General features: G+C 31.0%; 1 protein-coding gene and 1 long non-coding RNA gene across 2 annotated transcripts; one reads left to right on the plus strand and one right to left on the minus strand.

Moving 5' to 3' along the window:
• Positions 1–1,758: 1,758 nt before the first annotated feature.
• On the minus strand, positions 1,759–5,182 carry LOC111003867. The gene is made up of 6 exons (XM_022274604.2): positions 4,842–5,182; positions 4,608–4,775; positions 3,886–4,441; positions 3,539–3,666; positions 2,390–2,531; positions 1,759–1,981 (listed from the first exon to the last, which is right to left on the minus strand). The coding sequence occupies exons 1-6, from the start codon at positions 5,124–5,126 to the stop codon at positions 1,785–1,787; spliced, it is 1,476 nt and encodes a 491-aa protein (XP_022130296.1). The 5' UTR covers positions 5,127–5,182; the 3' UTR covers positions 1,759–1,784.
• A 952-nt stretch (positions 5,183–6,134) lies between these two features.
• LOC123689185 lies at positions 6,135–12,004 on the plus strand. The gene is made up of 3 exons (XR_006750223.1): positions 6,135–6,446; positions 6,924–6,984; positions 11,635–12,004. It is a non-coding gene; the product is annotated as an uncharacterized LOC123689185 (long non-coding RNA).
• Positions 12,005–15,840: the final 3,836 nt, after the last annotated feature.

Raw genomic sequence — 15,840 nt, forward strand, 5'->3', positions numbered from 1 at the left:
AACGTAACTTTTCAATAAAGCCTTAATACACTGTATTACTCAAACGATCGTGTGACTCACACGTTAGCTCGACAGATTGTTATATTTTTCCAAGTGGAAGTGAGTACATTAACTGCTCCGGTAAACATGAGGATATTAAGAACATAGTTGCAACACTTTTATTACTCAAGGGATCTCAAACGTGTGTTTTACGAATTGAAGAAATGTAAAAAATGAATTAAGACATACAATCTGTTTCCCACTCATTTGGGTTTTAAAATTTGTAATCCTTGAAATACATCTATCTAAAGCTCAAAAAACTATTTGAGACAGCTAACACACAATGAGCTATTCTAAGTTTATATCGTCAAAGTTAAGGGAATGGATAGTATCCATATACTGAAGATATGTTATCAATGATCTGATACGTGGTTTATATGTATCTCTTTTATCTGAATTGAATTTCTGTAACCCATGTTCCGTTCCGTCTCTACCTGTCCCATGTAATCAGAATAGGGATTGATGACTGCCTAATGAGTCGAGAGGGTCTTACCAAAATAATTATAATTTTAAAGTAAGTATATTATTTTTCATGTGTTCAAGAAGTTTTTATATAATATACTTTTTGTAAAATACAGGTAGAATTTCGCAGATTTTATGACTACTGATTTCAAATCTGTACAATTCAAGCCTCCTTCGGTAATGGCCGCAATCTACTAAATCGGTTACAACGTAATAAGGTAGGCTCTTTTATCTGTTCTTGATGAATTACATCCAATAAGTGGTTATATATTAGACCAAAATACGCGATTTCATCTGAGTCCATTGCCTAAGAGGATAGAAAATTGTATAGGAAATAATAATATAAATAGATGTTCTATAATGAATGTAGTTCACGTATTTTTATTTCAATTCATCACACCCTCACGTCAGTCGTAATTAATGATATATCCTAAGTGCGATAGGTGCCATTTTTATATAAATCCAATCTCAATCGTTATGGTGGTTTGTCAAATAAGATTGCAATTTTTTGCGGGTGTAAAAAAACTTGCATCCCGTCAAATAAATGCTATCAAAAGTGAATTTATGGATATTTTAATCCGAAGATAGCATTAGGGTGGATAAAATATTTGCATTTTAACTATATCAGGCACTAATTAAATTTCCAAATAAGATATTATAGCTATTATGTGTAACGCATGAAGACCACTTTTGATCAAAAACAAATACAGCTGGAATTACACTTGGGGGTCCTACTTCTGAACCTTTCAGAACCTATTTAGATTATCTTTTTATATCTTACCTACTATTTCATATATTTTAGTTATCACTAGAGCTCAAACAGTACTGAAATGATAAATTATCGTAGACGCAACATTTGTTATAATTATCTTTAGGCGTTAATTTATCATCAGAACCTGACCAGCCATTTATTGTAATTAGTGAATCTGTGAATTGCTTTGCAAACACCATTAATTACAAAAAAGTATTTACTTCTTTGAACAATTATTTTGTTCGATTCCTACGTGATCAGACTATGCAACTATTAAATTACGTTTCTTTTCTTAATTATATTATATAGTACTACAGAACAAATTCGCTCATAGGCTTAGGGCTGATTGCAAATTACCGTAGAGAAAAAAAAAAATTATATAGTATTAAGTAAACGAATTGATATCTTTAACTTGTGCTTTTTGTGAATGAAACAATTATATAAAACTTCTTATATATTTTTCTAAAAGCATATGAAATCAAAACAAATATTAAAGGTTCAAAATTCGAACATATCCAAGATACTTTAATAATTATATCTCAGGAACTCGCGTTGGGTACCTACCAGGAATATAATCAGGATTATTTGGATTGTATTCCCATATAAGGTACTCGGGTTCGTTAAGAAACAGTGGTGGTATTTCATCACTCGCTTCAGTTTCTTGCCCAACTAGACTTCTGTTGCGTTCCAGCAGCTCATCGACTTTTCTTTGTGTTTCGTCAGATATATCTAAAGTAATTAATAAGTAAAAAAGGGTTCATAATAACAAAAATTGAAATGTTCGCTATAAATAAGTAAGAACAAAAATCGCTTATATGCACAAATTTGTTGTTTCTTACAAAGTTAGTAATTTGATGATATGGTATGCTGTTCGCCATAAAGTATCTTTTTTTCGATTAGCAGGCCTATTGTGGTACACGTATACGTGGACAGAAACGGTGACCCACTTCAGTAGGTGTAACTTAATTAGAACTTTAAAAAAGTTCACTTCAACAAGCGAACTTTTATCATTTTTCAAATTGAAAGAAATACCATAAAATATTTCTGATTGCTTTCGCCTCTTGCAAAACTTTGACGTTTAAATTATATAATCTCATTGTAAATTTTTCCTTCCTCAGAAGTTTGATTGACACTTACGTGTTCTTCGTAGATCGACCCTCAGCACTTTCTTGTTTTGTTCCAAGGCACTTATAAGTGTTGTTTCGGCTTCCCCAGATAAATTATTGGCAGCCATATCCAATCTGGTGAGACCTCGGTTAAGACTTAAAATTCCAGCCATCTGAAAATAAAGGTCTTATTAAAAGGCGCTGGCAAAAATTCCAGCTATGTTGAGTAAAACTGTGCTACAGGCAATAAAAATTTTAAACAAAACAACCTGTTGGTGGAAAACATCACATATGTTTCATTCTGATGTAATTCATAAATAAATTATCTATTTATATAGTAAAAGAGATCATGTATATTTCTATCGTTCGGGCTTGACAATACGTGTAACACTGAAAATATTAAGAACTGGCTAGTTAGAAACCTTATTTAGTATATTGCATTCATTCTTCATTTGTTTTTGTGAATTGGCGACAAATCTAAAACTCTTTTTACATGTGATATTGAACCTAACGCGAGAATATGAGGTTCACAGGTGATGAAAGCTGGATATATTGCTGCCGTCCTGATACATTCCAAACCACCTGGTGCTACCATCCGTGAATATCAGTGCTGCACCGCCCTTGCTTCGAGCAAGATCTTCCATATTGCTTAACAACCCGCAGTCGATCTTGGTCTCCTGCGCTGATTGTGATGTGTTCGCATAACTAGTTTTTTTTCTACCCTTATGGCAGGTAGCATTATGTTTTGCAAACCTTTTTTTTTATTTTGTATCCGCAAATCAAGAGGTAACGTCCTTGAAAGGTTTACTGCGGTGTTTAGCGAAACTGTTTTATAGCCAATGAGGATTTTTAGACTTACGAGTTTAAACCAAACTGCGAATGTGAGTTTTTATGAAGTTTTTTATAAAAGCTTTAGTTGCCCCATACACTTCAAAATTTGTAATTTTAATTGTTTTGTTCAATACTTGTTCTGTTTAATAATTGTATTATTAACAGATTAAAAATTGTATATTGTGTTTCTTTTGCCAAAGTCTCAGTGTGCTGAGCGTTTGCAAGCTTTAATCAATAAAATAAATAAAAAAAGTTTCAAGCTAAAATTGACGTCTGCGATTTGTCGTCCTATGTCCTGACTACATGCAATAACGTTTAAAGACTTCACAAAATTGTACTCCTGCCTGACCTTCTCAGCTGAAGCTCCAGAGAATCCACAGGAGTTGACAATTAACGTCTGCGGTTTTTCTTTGCATCGGACGAAAGCTGCCGCAAAAATTGTTGCACATTCCAAAGACATGGGATTTAAGCTAAAATCTGAAACGATAAACACAATAGTAGGTAGGTTACACTCTTATATTTAACATGTTTATAATATCATATAATTAATAAATAGCAATTTAATATCATTTTACTCACAAGTCTACACCATATAATTTTATTATTTCAAATAAAAATATAGAATTGATTAAATATATATTTTTACTCTCATGATGACATTGTGTTAATGTATAAATATTTTAATGAATATTTTACCTAAAAGTTCAATTGGCGCAGCTGGATTCATCTGTAAAGCGTACGCAATTCCTTGCACACCAACCTCTTTAAATCTATTATTTGCAATTCTTACTCTCTTCACGTTTTTATGTATAAAAATAAAACCACCCAAAGCTTTCATACCGTAGTCACCGATTTTACAGTGATTAAAGTCTAATTCTTCTATACAGTCTTTTTTCACTAGATTCTGAAGAATCAATTTAACTTTAGAACAATCTAGATTACTCCGATTGATGCGGAATGTTTTTAAATTCGTTAGGTACTCAAGACCTCGACAAAGAGACTCACAGTCAGCGAGTGAGAACTCAAAATACCTTGTCATATACTCTTCAGCTAAGTTATTGATGCCAAATACTAAAGATATTTCTTGAAGGTTGTATAATTTCATTAGAACTGGTTCCAAAGGTATATGATCGTAAACTTTAGTAACACTAAACTCGCACGTATCTTCCACTTCCTCTGATGGCAAGGCTGGTTTTGGTTGTCTTATCATTTGCAGTTGATTGAGACTTAATTCGTAAATGTATGGACTCACCTAAAAGGATCATTTTAATATTTATATAAGGTTATATTCATTCGGGAGGTAACTGTAGAAGACAACATGTTGTTTTAAATAGTAGAGTAGCCACAAACGGGGCAGATTAATACCCTGCTTGTTTAAGAAATAAATAGGACTCATAAGAACTTTAATAATAATTTACCAGAGAAGCCAGTACAACCGCATCTTCTTCAATAAAAATATCAGGCTTTATATTTTCAAGGTAATCTTGAAGACAAGCAGACAAATATTTTCCTTTCCAAAACGATACACCAATTTCTTTGCGTTCCGGGAATTTTGAGTAGAATGATCGCTTCCAGTATTGTTCATCCTGGAAGAAATTACAAATTGAAGCCATTATACATAACTATTACTATCGTCACACATCAATATTCACCTTTATGTAAGGGACACTGAATTTTAATGGTATAGTTGCAGGATATAAGTCCATAAGTATATCGACATCTTTTTGAAGGATTCTGTGAAGAGGATTAATTCGGTGAAAGATTCGTGAAAGTGCCAAAGCTGCGTAGAATGTTAGAGGTGCCGGAGTAAAACCGTCGTCCCATTCAAAGTCTTCAGGAACCAACTTGCGACCGCTTTCACCCAATGATGTATGCAGCAGGGGAGCGGTGGCATATGCATTACGAGTATTTGGTGAAACGACGTAAGGGATCTTCATGTCGTTTCAGTTAAATAAAGGGCTTCTTTCAAGCTTTGAAAACAAAGACACTAATTTGAAACTGAATGACAACTTCTGTCATAAATAATAACAAGTATGACAACTTTAATAAAATCTTATGTCGTGGCTCAATCATAGAATTTATCTTTTCATGATCTAGATATATCTTTCATGGCCACTTCTACTTTAAGCATTCGGGATATGATCAGATGTGCGATGATACATTGAATTATTTTTTACATGAATATCTGCATCCATTTATAGTTTTTCGGTATGTATATTATATTATTTTTAAAGAAAAAGAATCAATACATATTTCCTATTAAGTGCAATTAATTGCAATTAAGAAGTATTTTCAAACCAATTTGACTTAAAGTTCGTCAAGTTAATAGCATAACAACGGCCGGCAAGGCACTTGCTAGGGCGTGGCATTGTAAGTGACAATTTGGTGCCTCCTGCACATTTCCATGCTTTCACAAAAAAAGTCACAAGAATAAATTTAAAAGCAAAGTACTAATATTAGTTTTATACAAATCTTAGCAAAATCTCATTCATGATTTTTGCTAAAAAAATTATAAAGTATAAAATGTTAGTTTGAATCCGAAATCCTTATAAAGCAACATAATACAATTATGAAAACGTATAAGCAGGATCTCTATAAACCATGACCGTCACGGTGGCTTTTACCTGTTACGCTACATACGAGACATGGCAATGGTGTCGGTGTTGCCAACTCTTGATTACAAAAGTGCTTGAACAAATAAAATAAGCGCTATAAGTGACCGTTTTCTTGTAAATAACGCAATATGTCATCTGAAACCAATTAGCAATAGAATACAAAACATAAATTTTTATTATCCAAATAAAGTTCGTTTTAATAAAGTGCTTTGTGCTTTATTTTAAGCGCTAACAGATCCAATATTTCCCTAAATCTAGCTGTAGAAGCGCTACGTTGGTATCAGCCAGTGGTACAAAGTCCATTGTTAGTAAACAGAACTTCGTTTATTTCCGTAGAACATCGTGCACTATCGTATCAAAACAATGTTTTGCTGGCTCGCTTTGCCGGCTAGTGTCCGCTTGGCGTAGACATATGACAGTTTCTAAATTTTTTGTAACACTTCATAACACTTGTGATTTTCCATAAAAGTAATAATTATTATAAAATCGTGATGGATTCGCCAAACAAAGAAATACAAGCTAAGAATGAAAGTAAGGTTAATAATAATTATAATCCTTGGAATGTATTTTTTAATTCAAGGCAAAGAACAAACAGTGAGAATAGTGTAACATCAAATTGTTCTTTTACTTCAACTGAGTCTGGTGAGTTGACAACATCTTTTTATTATCTTGTTTCTTTATTGCAACCAAACTATCAAATCTCAAACAAGTTCACGCCAAGCAGAAAGCGACTTTCAAAGAAAAATAAAATGAGATAGCTAGTTAAAATACATTTTTAAGCATATTTTTAAAATATCCTACATTTTCGATAATAATAAAAATAATGCAATGAGTTCGCATAGCATTGCACTAAATATGTAGAATAGCTAACCTAAAGTGATTTCTTTTTTATATTGCCGAATGCGTGAATCAAGTCACGCTGTGCATTTGTGTGCTTTTTCTGTTGTATTTTGTTTATATAAAACATAAAGTCAGCTGTATATTAAATTTTGGTCAAACTAAAACTAATACTGTGCGAATTTTAACGAAATATCTAATGAAAAGAGGATCTCCCTCTCTCGCTTCGTACAGTAGTTAAAAAAAATATACGAAAATATATTCAAGTATTTTATATTTTAGGATCTCAATTTGGTACAGTTCAGAAGCAGAACACAAAGACGGAGGATTATCTTTGGATGATGTAAGTATCAGCTATGGTAGATTTTTTTATTATGTTTATAGATGCCATCGGCCAACAACCTTGTAACAAAAAGAATAATATTATTAGTGTCAACACCTTTAACCTTCATACATAGATAGTTAGCGATTACTGTAAACTTTAAACGTACTGTAAACGTAAAAAAAACGTAATAAAATTATACGATTATATTAAAATATACATTAATTTATAGCTAGAAACTTTTTTACTAAAATTACATTAATTTAAAAAGTACTCGGTTTGTCTAGCTTCTACTATCCATTGAGCAAGGACATGTTTTAATTATTGTTTAAACTTTGCTTTGTTATAAGGTCAGATAAAGTCCTTTGCTAGCATTTAATGAGAAATATTTCAAGGCTAAAGTCAATAACGACAATGAAACTGGTATTTGAATATCTGTTTAGTACCTTTCTAAATCATGTATACAAGAAAACATGTTCGTTTTATATGAGTTAAATAAAGAGATCGTTCGTACAGTTATTTATATCTGTATATTATTAAATCACCACCTTAGTGGCTGGGGGTATATTGGATATATTATCTATCTTAGGTTTCATTTGTGGCGAAATAATATGGTTACTTAAGGCCGATTACCGACTTGTTTATACGCTAGAGAAACGATCGGAACCCTAAATCTGAGATTATAAGAGGAGCTTTTTGTATCTAAATAATGATTTTTCTAATATAGGTATGTGACGTCCTGTTCCTTACCAAAATATATATACCAACATTGATTTACATAACCTATTTATATATATTTCACGTAAATTGTACCGTAAACCATAGATTTTTAACCCGTAAAATACAGATAGAGTTTTCATACTATATCGTAGATATCTACTAAAACACTGGAAGAAGAATAAATAAATTAAAACTCCCATTGCGATACTACTCCTTTCATAAATCAAGTTAGGGTTCGAGTGAGGATAAGTATCATCCGAATCCAAGTTATTTATACCTTCGTTGCTTTTGACAGTTTATCTACAGGCTGTACAACGAAAGAGGAAAATCATTAAACCTATTACTAATGTTGTCTGCAAAACTGTCTCAAGTATATGAATGGCCTATTACACTATTTGTTTAGTTAATGTAACGGGCCAACAGGCATTACAATAAAATAAAGAAACAACAACTAATTGCACATTAAGAAGCAAACACCGAGAGATATATAATTAAGAAAAATATGAAACGATAACTGACACTTATTATAAATTTTTATCTCGGTAGACTATATTACTCTATTGGTTAACAACTGCTTTACTATACATAGGTGAATAAAATAGATTTTAAGTTCAATTGTATAGAATCAACTTTACTTAAATATGGCTTACAAAATGGGACTCTGATATTCTCTCAACAATAACGAAAAGACATATTTCATTGTATTTAATTTTCTTATCTAAAAATTAAAACATGTCTCATTCAACTGTATGCAGTATCTTGTATCTGACCAGTGATAAGTATATATCAGCTCGTAATATTTATCAATAACAATAATAATATTAAGTCAATATTATCATTAACTTAATGAAAGCTATTCTATCAAACGACATCTTATTTAAAACATTTTTATTTCACTTACTTACAATATGCTTAAAAATACACAAAAATATGACGCTATAAATTTGACACAAATACAAATCATGTATAATAGGATAAAAGCCTAAACACTAATAAATCTGTATATTATTAATGACATTTTATATTTCATTTGCATTTTCGCAATCGTACGGTTATATAACGTAAACTTTTACCCTTATTAAAGTTATCATTTATATTAATTTACTAGCTGACCTGGCAAACATCGTTTTGCCATGTACATCATTTATATTAAAAACATTAGGGGTTGATCGTAGAGGGTAGAAAATTAGGGGTTGTATGTAATTTTTTAATACTGTATCATAAGAAAATATCTAAAAATTTTAAAAAAATAGGCGTGGACTACCCTTAACATTTAGGGGTATAAAAAATAAATAGTAGCCGATTAAAATCTGTCAAACTGTTTCGGAGGAGTATGGTAAATAACATTGTGACTCGATATATATATATATATATATATATATAAAATAGCGCTTACAGCGATTTTATTAACTATTCAGTGATAATTTAAACATTAATTGTTACACATGAATGTTAGAACAGCCTTATTTTTGTTAAGAAAGGAATCCCATTAAAAAAGGAAACAAACAAGAACTTAGTCATTACGTGAATGTCTATTGTTTCGCAATATTCACCTACTTACCAAATCCTATTGTTACAACATTGATCAGCCGTAATGTTATCTTATTTGAAAGTTTTAAAATATATGTATCTGTGTAACAAAAAAAATGTAATCGTGAGTTGCAGTCAGACAAAAAACACGATTTGAAACATTTTATTTTGTTGCATAGCTAACAATTATTACAACTTATAAAACTTTTTAACCGCTTCTATATTTGTTAAATTAATTGCCACACAAAAGACTTAAATTGATATGTAATTATAAACACTTAATAATATCATTATATTACTGCGAGTATTGTTTATACCACGAAGCAAAAGTTCCAGGATCAGATCTATGATGATGTTAAGTGTAGGAAGCCATGTTCAGCCTTTAATGTTGCATACATAAATCATACACACAAAATGTGGCTCAAGGAGTTGATTGCAAAACACGAGCTTAGCAGTAATGGTGCTGCAAGAAGGTCAACCACTATTGGTTGAGTTGCATTGAATAATACACCGTGCTCTGTCCAACTTATACGCATTATTGCACGTGTAAACGAGATACACTGAAAAAGGCTGACGACCCTCGCCTTATGATGTCGAAACCTTTGGTTGCGCTCGCACACGCTATGCCACTTCGGTTTACAACGCAGTATACATTTAGACCACACCAAAATAACTTAGTGACCTGAAAGTGACAGTGATAATTTGAATTGACCACGTGTTTCATGACCTCTGAATGAATACCAACGAACCTGCATGCATCGGTTAGCATAATTTATTTTGTTTATATAAACTTAGAGATTGTTTTGTAACAAGAATCAAAACATTGAAATATCTTATAAAGGGTTATCAGCCTTTGAAGTAAAACTGATAAGATACTGATATTTGCCGCCAAATTTAAGTTTATTTAAAGACTAAACTAATTATATTTTTTATTCAATAATCTTTTGTTATCACAAAGCGACAACCATAAGGAAACGAGTCACTACCACGTCATTCCCACCAATACATATTAAAATTTTATTTAAATGATGCGGAATTGATGTCAAATAAAGTAATAAATAGCTTGATAATATAATGGAGTTATAGTTAAGTCAAGGTCACAATGACGTGTAATTCGATAATATTAAAAGAAAGAAAGTATCCCGAAAGAATAAATAATAATAATAAATGAGCATTCATAATTTTGTTTTAATAACAGTAACATAACAATATTATCAAAAATATATTCATTAAAACAGAACTATTAACATATTTATAAAGTACACGTAATTAATAGTGTATGAGTAATGTACATTGCGTAGTATATCATGTTGCATTTAAAACTTTGACGCGTAATAAAGTTATTTTAAACCACTTCACACAAATAATAAATGGCCTTTGCAAATTCCTTTAAAACAAATAGAGAATTATGCGTTTTAAGAGTTAATCTATATTAAAATATATTACAGATTGCATATTAATAATTTTATATGGCGGCGATGTCTTTGTGCAATGTCAATCGATAAAATTTTTATGCCAAACGCCAGAAATAGGTTTTTGATTTTGGCTTCAATCCACAAATCACATTTAAAATGCAATATTCGTTATTGTATATTAATGCTGTACTTAGAGATAAAATTGTACGACACCAAACTTGTTGAAGTTTAAATCTGTACTCTGGACGTGGTATTGAAAAAACTTGATTGCTCCAAATACGACTCTGGTCAGTATAGCAGTATCTTATGACACAATTTGGCGACATCATTAAAATTTAAACCTAGTAGTTTTCAGCAATCTTCAGAGTTCAAGAAGAAAATCTTACTAATGTTATTGAGTTATTTTTCTATGTGCAGATTTTTTCAAACATAAAACTTCGATTTAGAACATGTGATATCTTATATTCAATTCTATCGTAAAATATTTGTGTACATGAAATTGTGTCAAACTTAGATATGATGATCTAATAACATTAATTCGTAGTTACGATTATGTTTTATGATATTAATGAATCGCAAAATATGTTAATAAGCGCAGAACTCTATGGCTGGACCAATTCGAATTTTCATCAAACTCTGAAGGAGGTTTTTATAAAAATGCGTCTTAAAATTTAAAAGCCAATTTTCTTTTACTGTACTCGTGAACGAAACATTTCAGGTATATGATTTTTCAAGTATAAATGCAACCCTTTTTGTCCATATAAATATGAGAATATTTCAAAATTGTGGCTCTAACTTTAAAATCCATATATTGTCTTTGACGTTTCGTTTGTGATAGTTACTTTTTAATTTGTTATGTTTTTTTACGAGCGTCAAGTTCTATCCGCAACAGAGGTAGATATTTTTTTTATTTTGCTCAGGTTTTTTTTAAATTTATTTCTTTACTGATAATTATCAAATTATGGCTGAATTTTATTGAAGTTACATTAACTTCTTTTGCTTTCAGATGGCGTTCTTAACCGCACGTGGATCGAGTGTTGCAAAGTGTTCCAATTTCAAAAGTTATAGATGTTTCTTACTGGTTATAAACTGTTAAAGTGTATCCAAAAATGAGCTGTAGGTATCAACGATAAGCATGGAACAAATGGCTTTTCTTCCGACATGGTTTTTGATGGCGTGGCTCGGGTCATTTATACTTTTTAGCCCCTTCGCAATATTTTTAGTGTTTTGCCTTCCCCAACTCCCACTTTTAGTAGTGCGGAGATTATGTTACATACCCTTTGAATATATTTAAAGTGTGGTTTTAATTTAGTTAGATGTAAATAGCGTGTAAATAATAAAATAAGTTATGGATTTAAATACATATTTGGCCATTTTGGGTTGTTTTTTTATTGAAGAATTGGTTAATTTAGTTAGTGACACTTAAATAAAAATCGAGTTTGTCTACTAAAACAAAGCTCTACCAAAACTTACTTAGCTCTACAAAATTTTGTTTATTAACGTTGAATCACTTTTAAAAATCATATCATTATTTTATTAATTGAAATGATATATCGTTTACTAGATATATCAAGTATATATACATAAAACGTAGAGGCTGTCAGATCTTGTAATAAAACTTTGTCCATCTCCTTCAGTAAACTTTGCCAGTATTCTATCAGTTTCCTGTTTAAACTGGTATTTTCGATATCAACTTTTAATAAATTCTAGTTCGTCAATAATATAAAATAGTTCTATTATAACTGTTATAAATAACAAGAAAAAGCCCCGATTACATAAATTCCAATGTGATATAGATAGGGTTGGTAGGTTTTATTTATCAAAATATTCAAAAAACATTGTCAGCACCGAACTTTTGAACTAATATAGTTAGTGGTTTATGCTGAATTTATAAATAAGTTAAATTTACACGTGCCTATTTAACATTATTACTCTCGTTGACAATATTTCACACACACACATTCACAGTTGACAGTAATTGCTAAATCAAATTAAATCTCGAACAACTAAATTATTTTTTGCTGTTCAACTATTTAATATCGATGAAAAAGTAAAGCTTTTCGAATGTACGATTTGCTACAAACGAAAACTAAGACTAAATAATCTAAGATATTTCAATATCTTATTGAAAGGGTGAGTTTGATAATATATTTCTATAACCATAGACCTATTATTTGGATGCAAAATTTCATACCTTCAAGTCGCAATTGTATTGTTTCCAACTTAATCTAATCTTAACAATAGACAGTAAACATATATTTCCTTAATAAAAACTGGACCTTTGATATAATTCAGCTTTAAAAGTATAGCTACACAAGACTTCTAGTTAAGATGAGGTTGGGGTTCTAATATATTATATGTTACGTCAATAGACCATGTAAACAGGCCAACAACGAAATTGAGTACACAGTTCAATTTACAGTAATTGAGAGGTTCATAGTGCAAATTGTCTGATTACAAATGACAATTAAATAGTTGTTGACTATTGTACTAAATAAAACCTAGTTAAAACTGAAGACCTAATAGATTTAAAAGTATATTTACAAACAATGAGGTTGAAATCTAGCGCTAAATGGGTATATGTTATCAAATCCTTAGATTCCGTATTTTACACCATAAGAAATGATAATAATATAATAATAAATTTTAGAACTATTTAAAAAATAGAAACATCTTACATCCGTATCTCAGTCTTCCCAAACCTGTCGCAAATAAATGTAGTTCTGGTTTAGAACTGAGGAAACAGTTCAACATGTGAAACTAGTAGAGAACTTAGTTTATGAACAGTAAGATCACTTTAAAAAGTATTCAACTTAAATTTTAATACGACGTGTTTAAAGAAAAATAGCACTGTCGCATTTTAGTGGGTAACGCTGATGGCGTGGTACGGAAGTTATGGGTTCAATTCTCGGTTTCTCTATAACAATCCTACTTGTTTAAAAAATAATCCACGCACACAGGTTTGCTTTATGCATTGGTGCATTGTGGTACGTCAAACAACAATAAAATATACAATTATTGTTTTAGTTAGAAAATGAACGTGCGCTTCGGAAAAACAATAAAGTCATTAACATTTCCGCGTTCATAGACATTCTCAGTTCAAGGTCAGTAAAATCTTGCCAACTCAACTATCTTTGATGGAAGTACAAGCCTCTCAAGATATCTTCGACGGAACAAAGCGGAGTGCTTTGGCTATGTATCTATAGGACGTCGACTGACAATGACGGTCGTATTGTTGCAAATTTGTGCTCTGTTTTAAGTATCTTCGAATAGAAAATACGCGTTTAAACATTTTGTATTTCAATATTTATTCATAATAATTAATAACCATGTCACATTATCTACCTATACCTATATAATAAATATAGGTATATAGTAAATAAAGGTATGTAATACCTTTAGAGACATAGAAGTTTATTATTTAGGCTGATTTTTGTAACTTTTATACAAGACTAAATAAATGGTATCAGCTATCTACCTATCAAGTTTAGGTATACCTAAACTTGATAGGTAGATAGCTGATGAAAATGTTAAATTCTTTTACATTTACTACCAGTTCTCAAATTTAGGGCGTAGAACGGGCGCGAACATATGGCAATAAGTTTTCCGTCACCCTTTTTTTCATTTCGAATATACAGTATAATAATAGACCAGAAATATTTACAAGAATTTATGAAATTAACTAATTAATGTTGATGATTAGAAATACGAAATAGAAATACGAAGAAACTAAGTAGGTAACTTATCGTAATAATTTATAATACATAAACTAATCAACTGGGCTACAACCTTTTTAGGTTTGGCCTCAGATTTTTTTGGCTAGTAGGTGATCGGCCTTCTGTGCCTAACACACGCCGTCGATTTTTTAAGTCTAAGGCAAGCCGGTTTCCTCACGGTGTTTTCCTTCGCAGTTCGAGCGAATGTTACATGCGCACATTTAAGGAAAATCCATTGGTGCACTGCTGGGGATCGAACCTACGACCTCAGGGATGACAGTCGCCCGCTGAAACTACTAGGTCAACACTGATATTGTAATATCCGAGCAAAAATCATAAAATTTTCCATCAGTAGAGTATCATGTAACTAGCATAGTATAACATGTTATGAGTGGTTAACCCCAATTAATTTATAGAAGATAACACTTGGATAACGTAGGTATAATGAATGTTAACTGATACTTTTCAATAACTTATATTACATAATAGCATAATATTTCATTACAACTAATAAGAACAAACAAAACATATGCATTCTTTTCATGTTTTTACATAAAATAAAATGGTTTGACAACATTTATTGCTTCAGATTTATATATTTTTGAAGTATAGGGATACAGTTAATAATTACTAATACAAAAATATTAATTAATTAATTTTTTTATTTATTCACACTTCGTTGCTAGAAAGAAACACAAATAACACAATACTTATAAATTACAAGGGATGCAACAACCAGGCAACCCTAATTAATTATGAACTTAAGAAAAAAAATTACGCTGAAGAACCTATAATAAAAATGAAATAGTATGCGGATTTTCTTTGTGCTGAGCATTAAAAAAATATACATTTTCTAATCGATATTAGCTAGTAAGGTGTAATTTCCATTTCTATTATTACATTTATATTTGACTAAGCTTCGAACAGTCGTTTCTCTGAGAAGTCACAATTTGCTGCTATAAAACTTGGCGTATGGTGGCTGGAAGATAAAATACTTTAATATGGATTTAGATAATAACTATTTTTTAATACTAAAGTAACTACAAAATTTTTTTTACTACTAAACTAATAAAATATGAACCTTAGCTTACCTACGTTTGTAATAGTTTTGAACAACTACAGGTTTCATATTAGCAAGAGGTGTATATTTGCAAGAGATATGTAGCGACACCTACAATCACTTAAATCGCTTTGTAAGTTATTCCCACTGTGTCCCGCCAGTAACTGTTTAGACTGATCTAGGATCCCCCTTTAAGTTCGAGGAAGAGCACTGAATTCTTCCATCATAGACTTCTACTAAAGTCTTTAAAGTTAGGTTTGCAAAAATATTTCTTAAATTTTTACTTATACTACGCGGCATTAAGGAAATCTTTTCCAGGGTGGCGTTATTGTATTTATTACATAGAGTGAGAAGTAAACCCCCACTCAGTGAACGCATTTCATTTGTCGTCCTTCTGACTCACTATAAAATAAATACCATTATATACCTAACGGCA

The sequence above is a fragment of the Pieris rapae genome, chromosome 1, assembly GCF_905147795.1.
Source record: "Pieris rapae chromosome 1, ilPieRapa1.1, whole genome shotgun sequence".
Taxonomy (NCBI): Eukaryota; Metazoa; Arthropoda; class Insecta; order Lepidoptera; family Pieridae; genus Pieris; species Pieris rapae.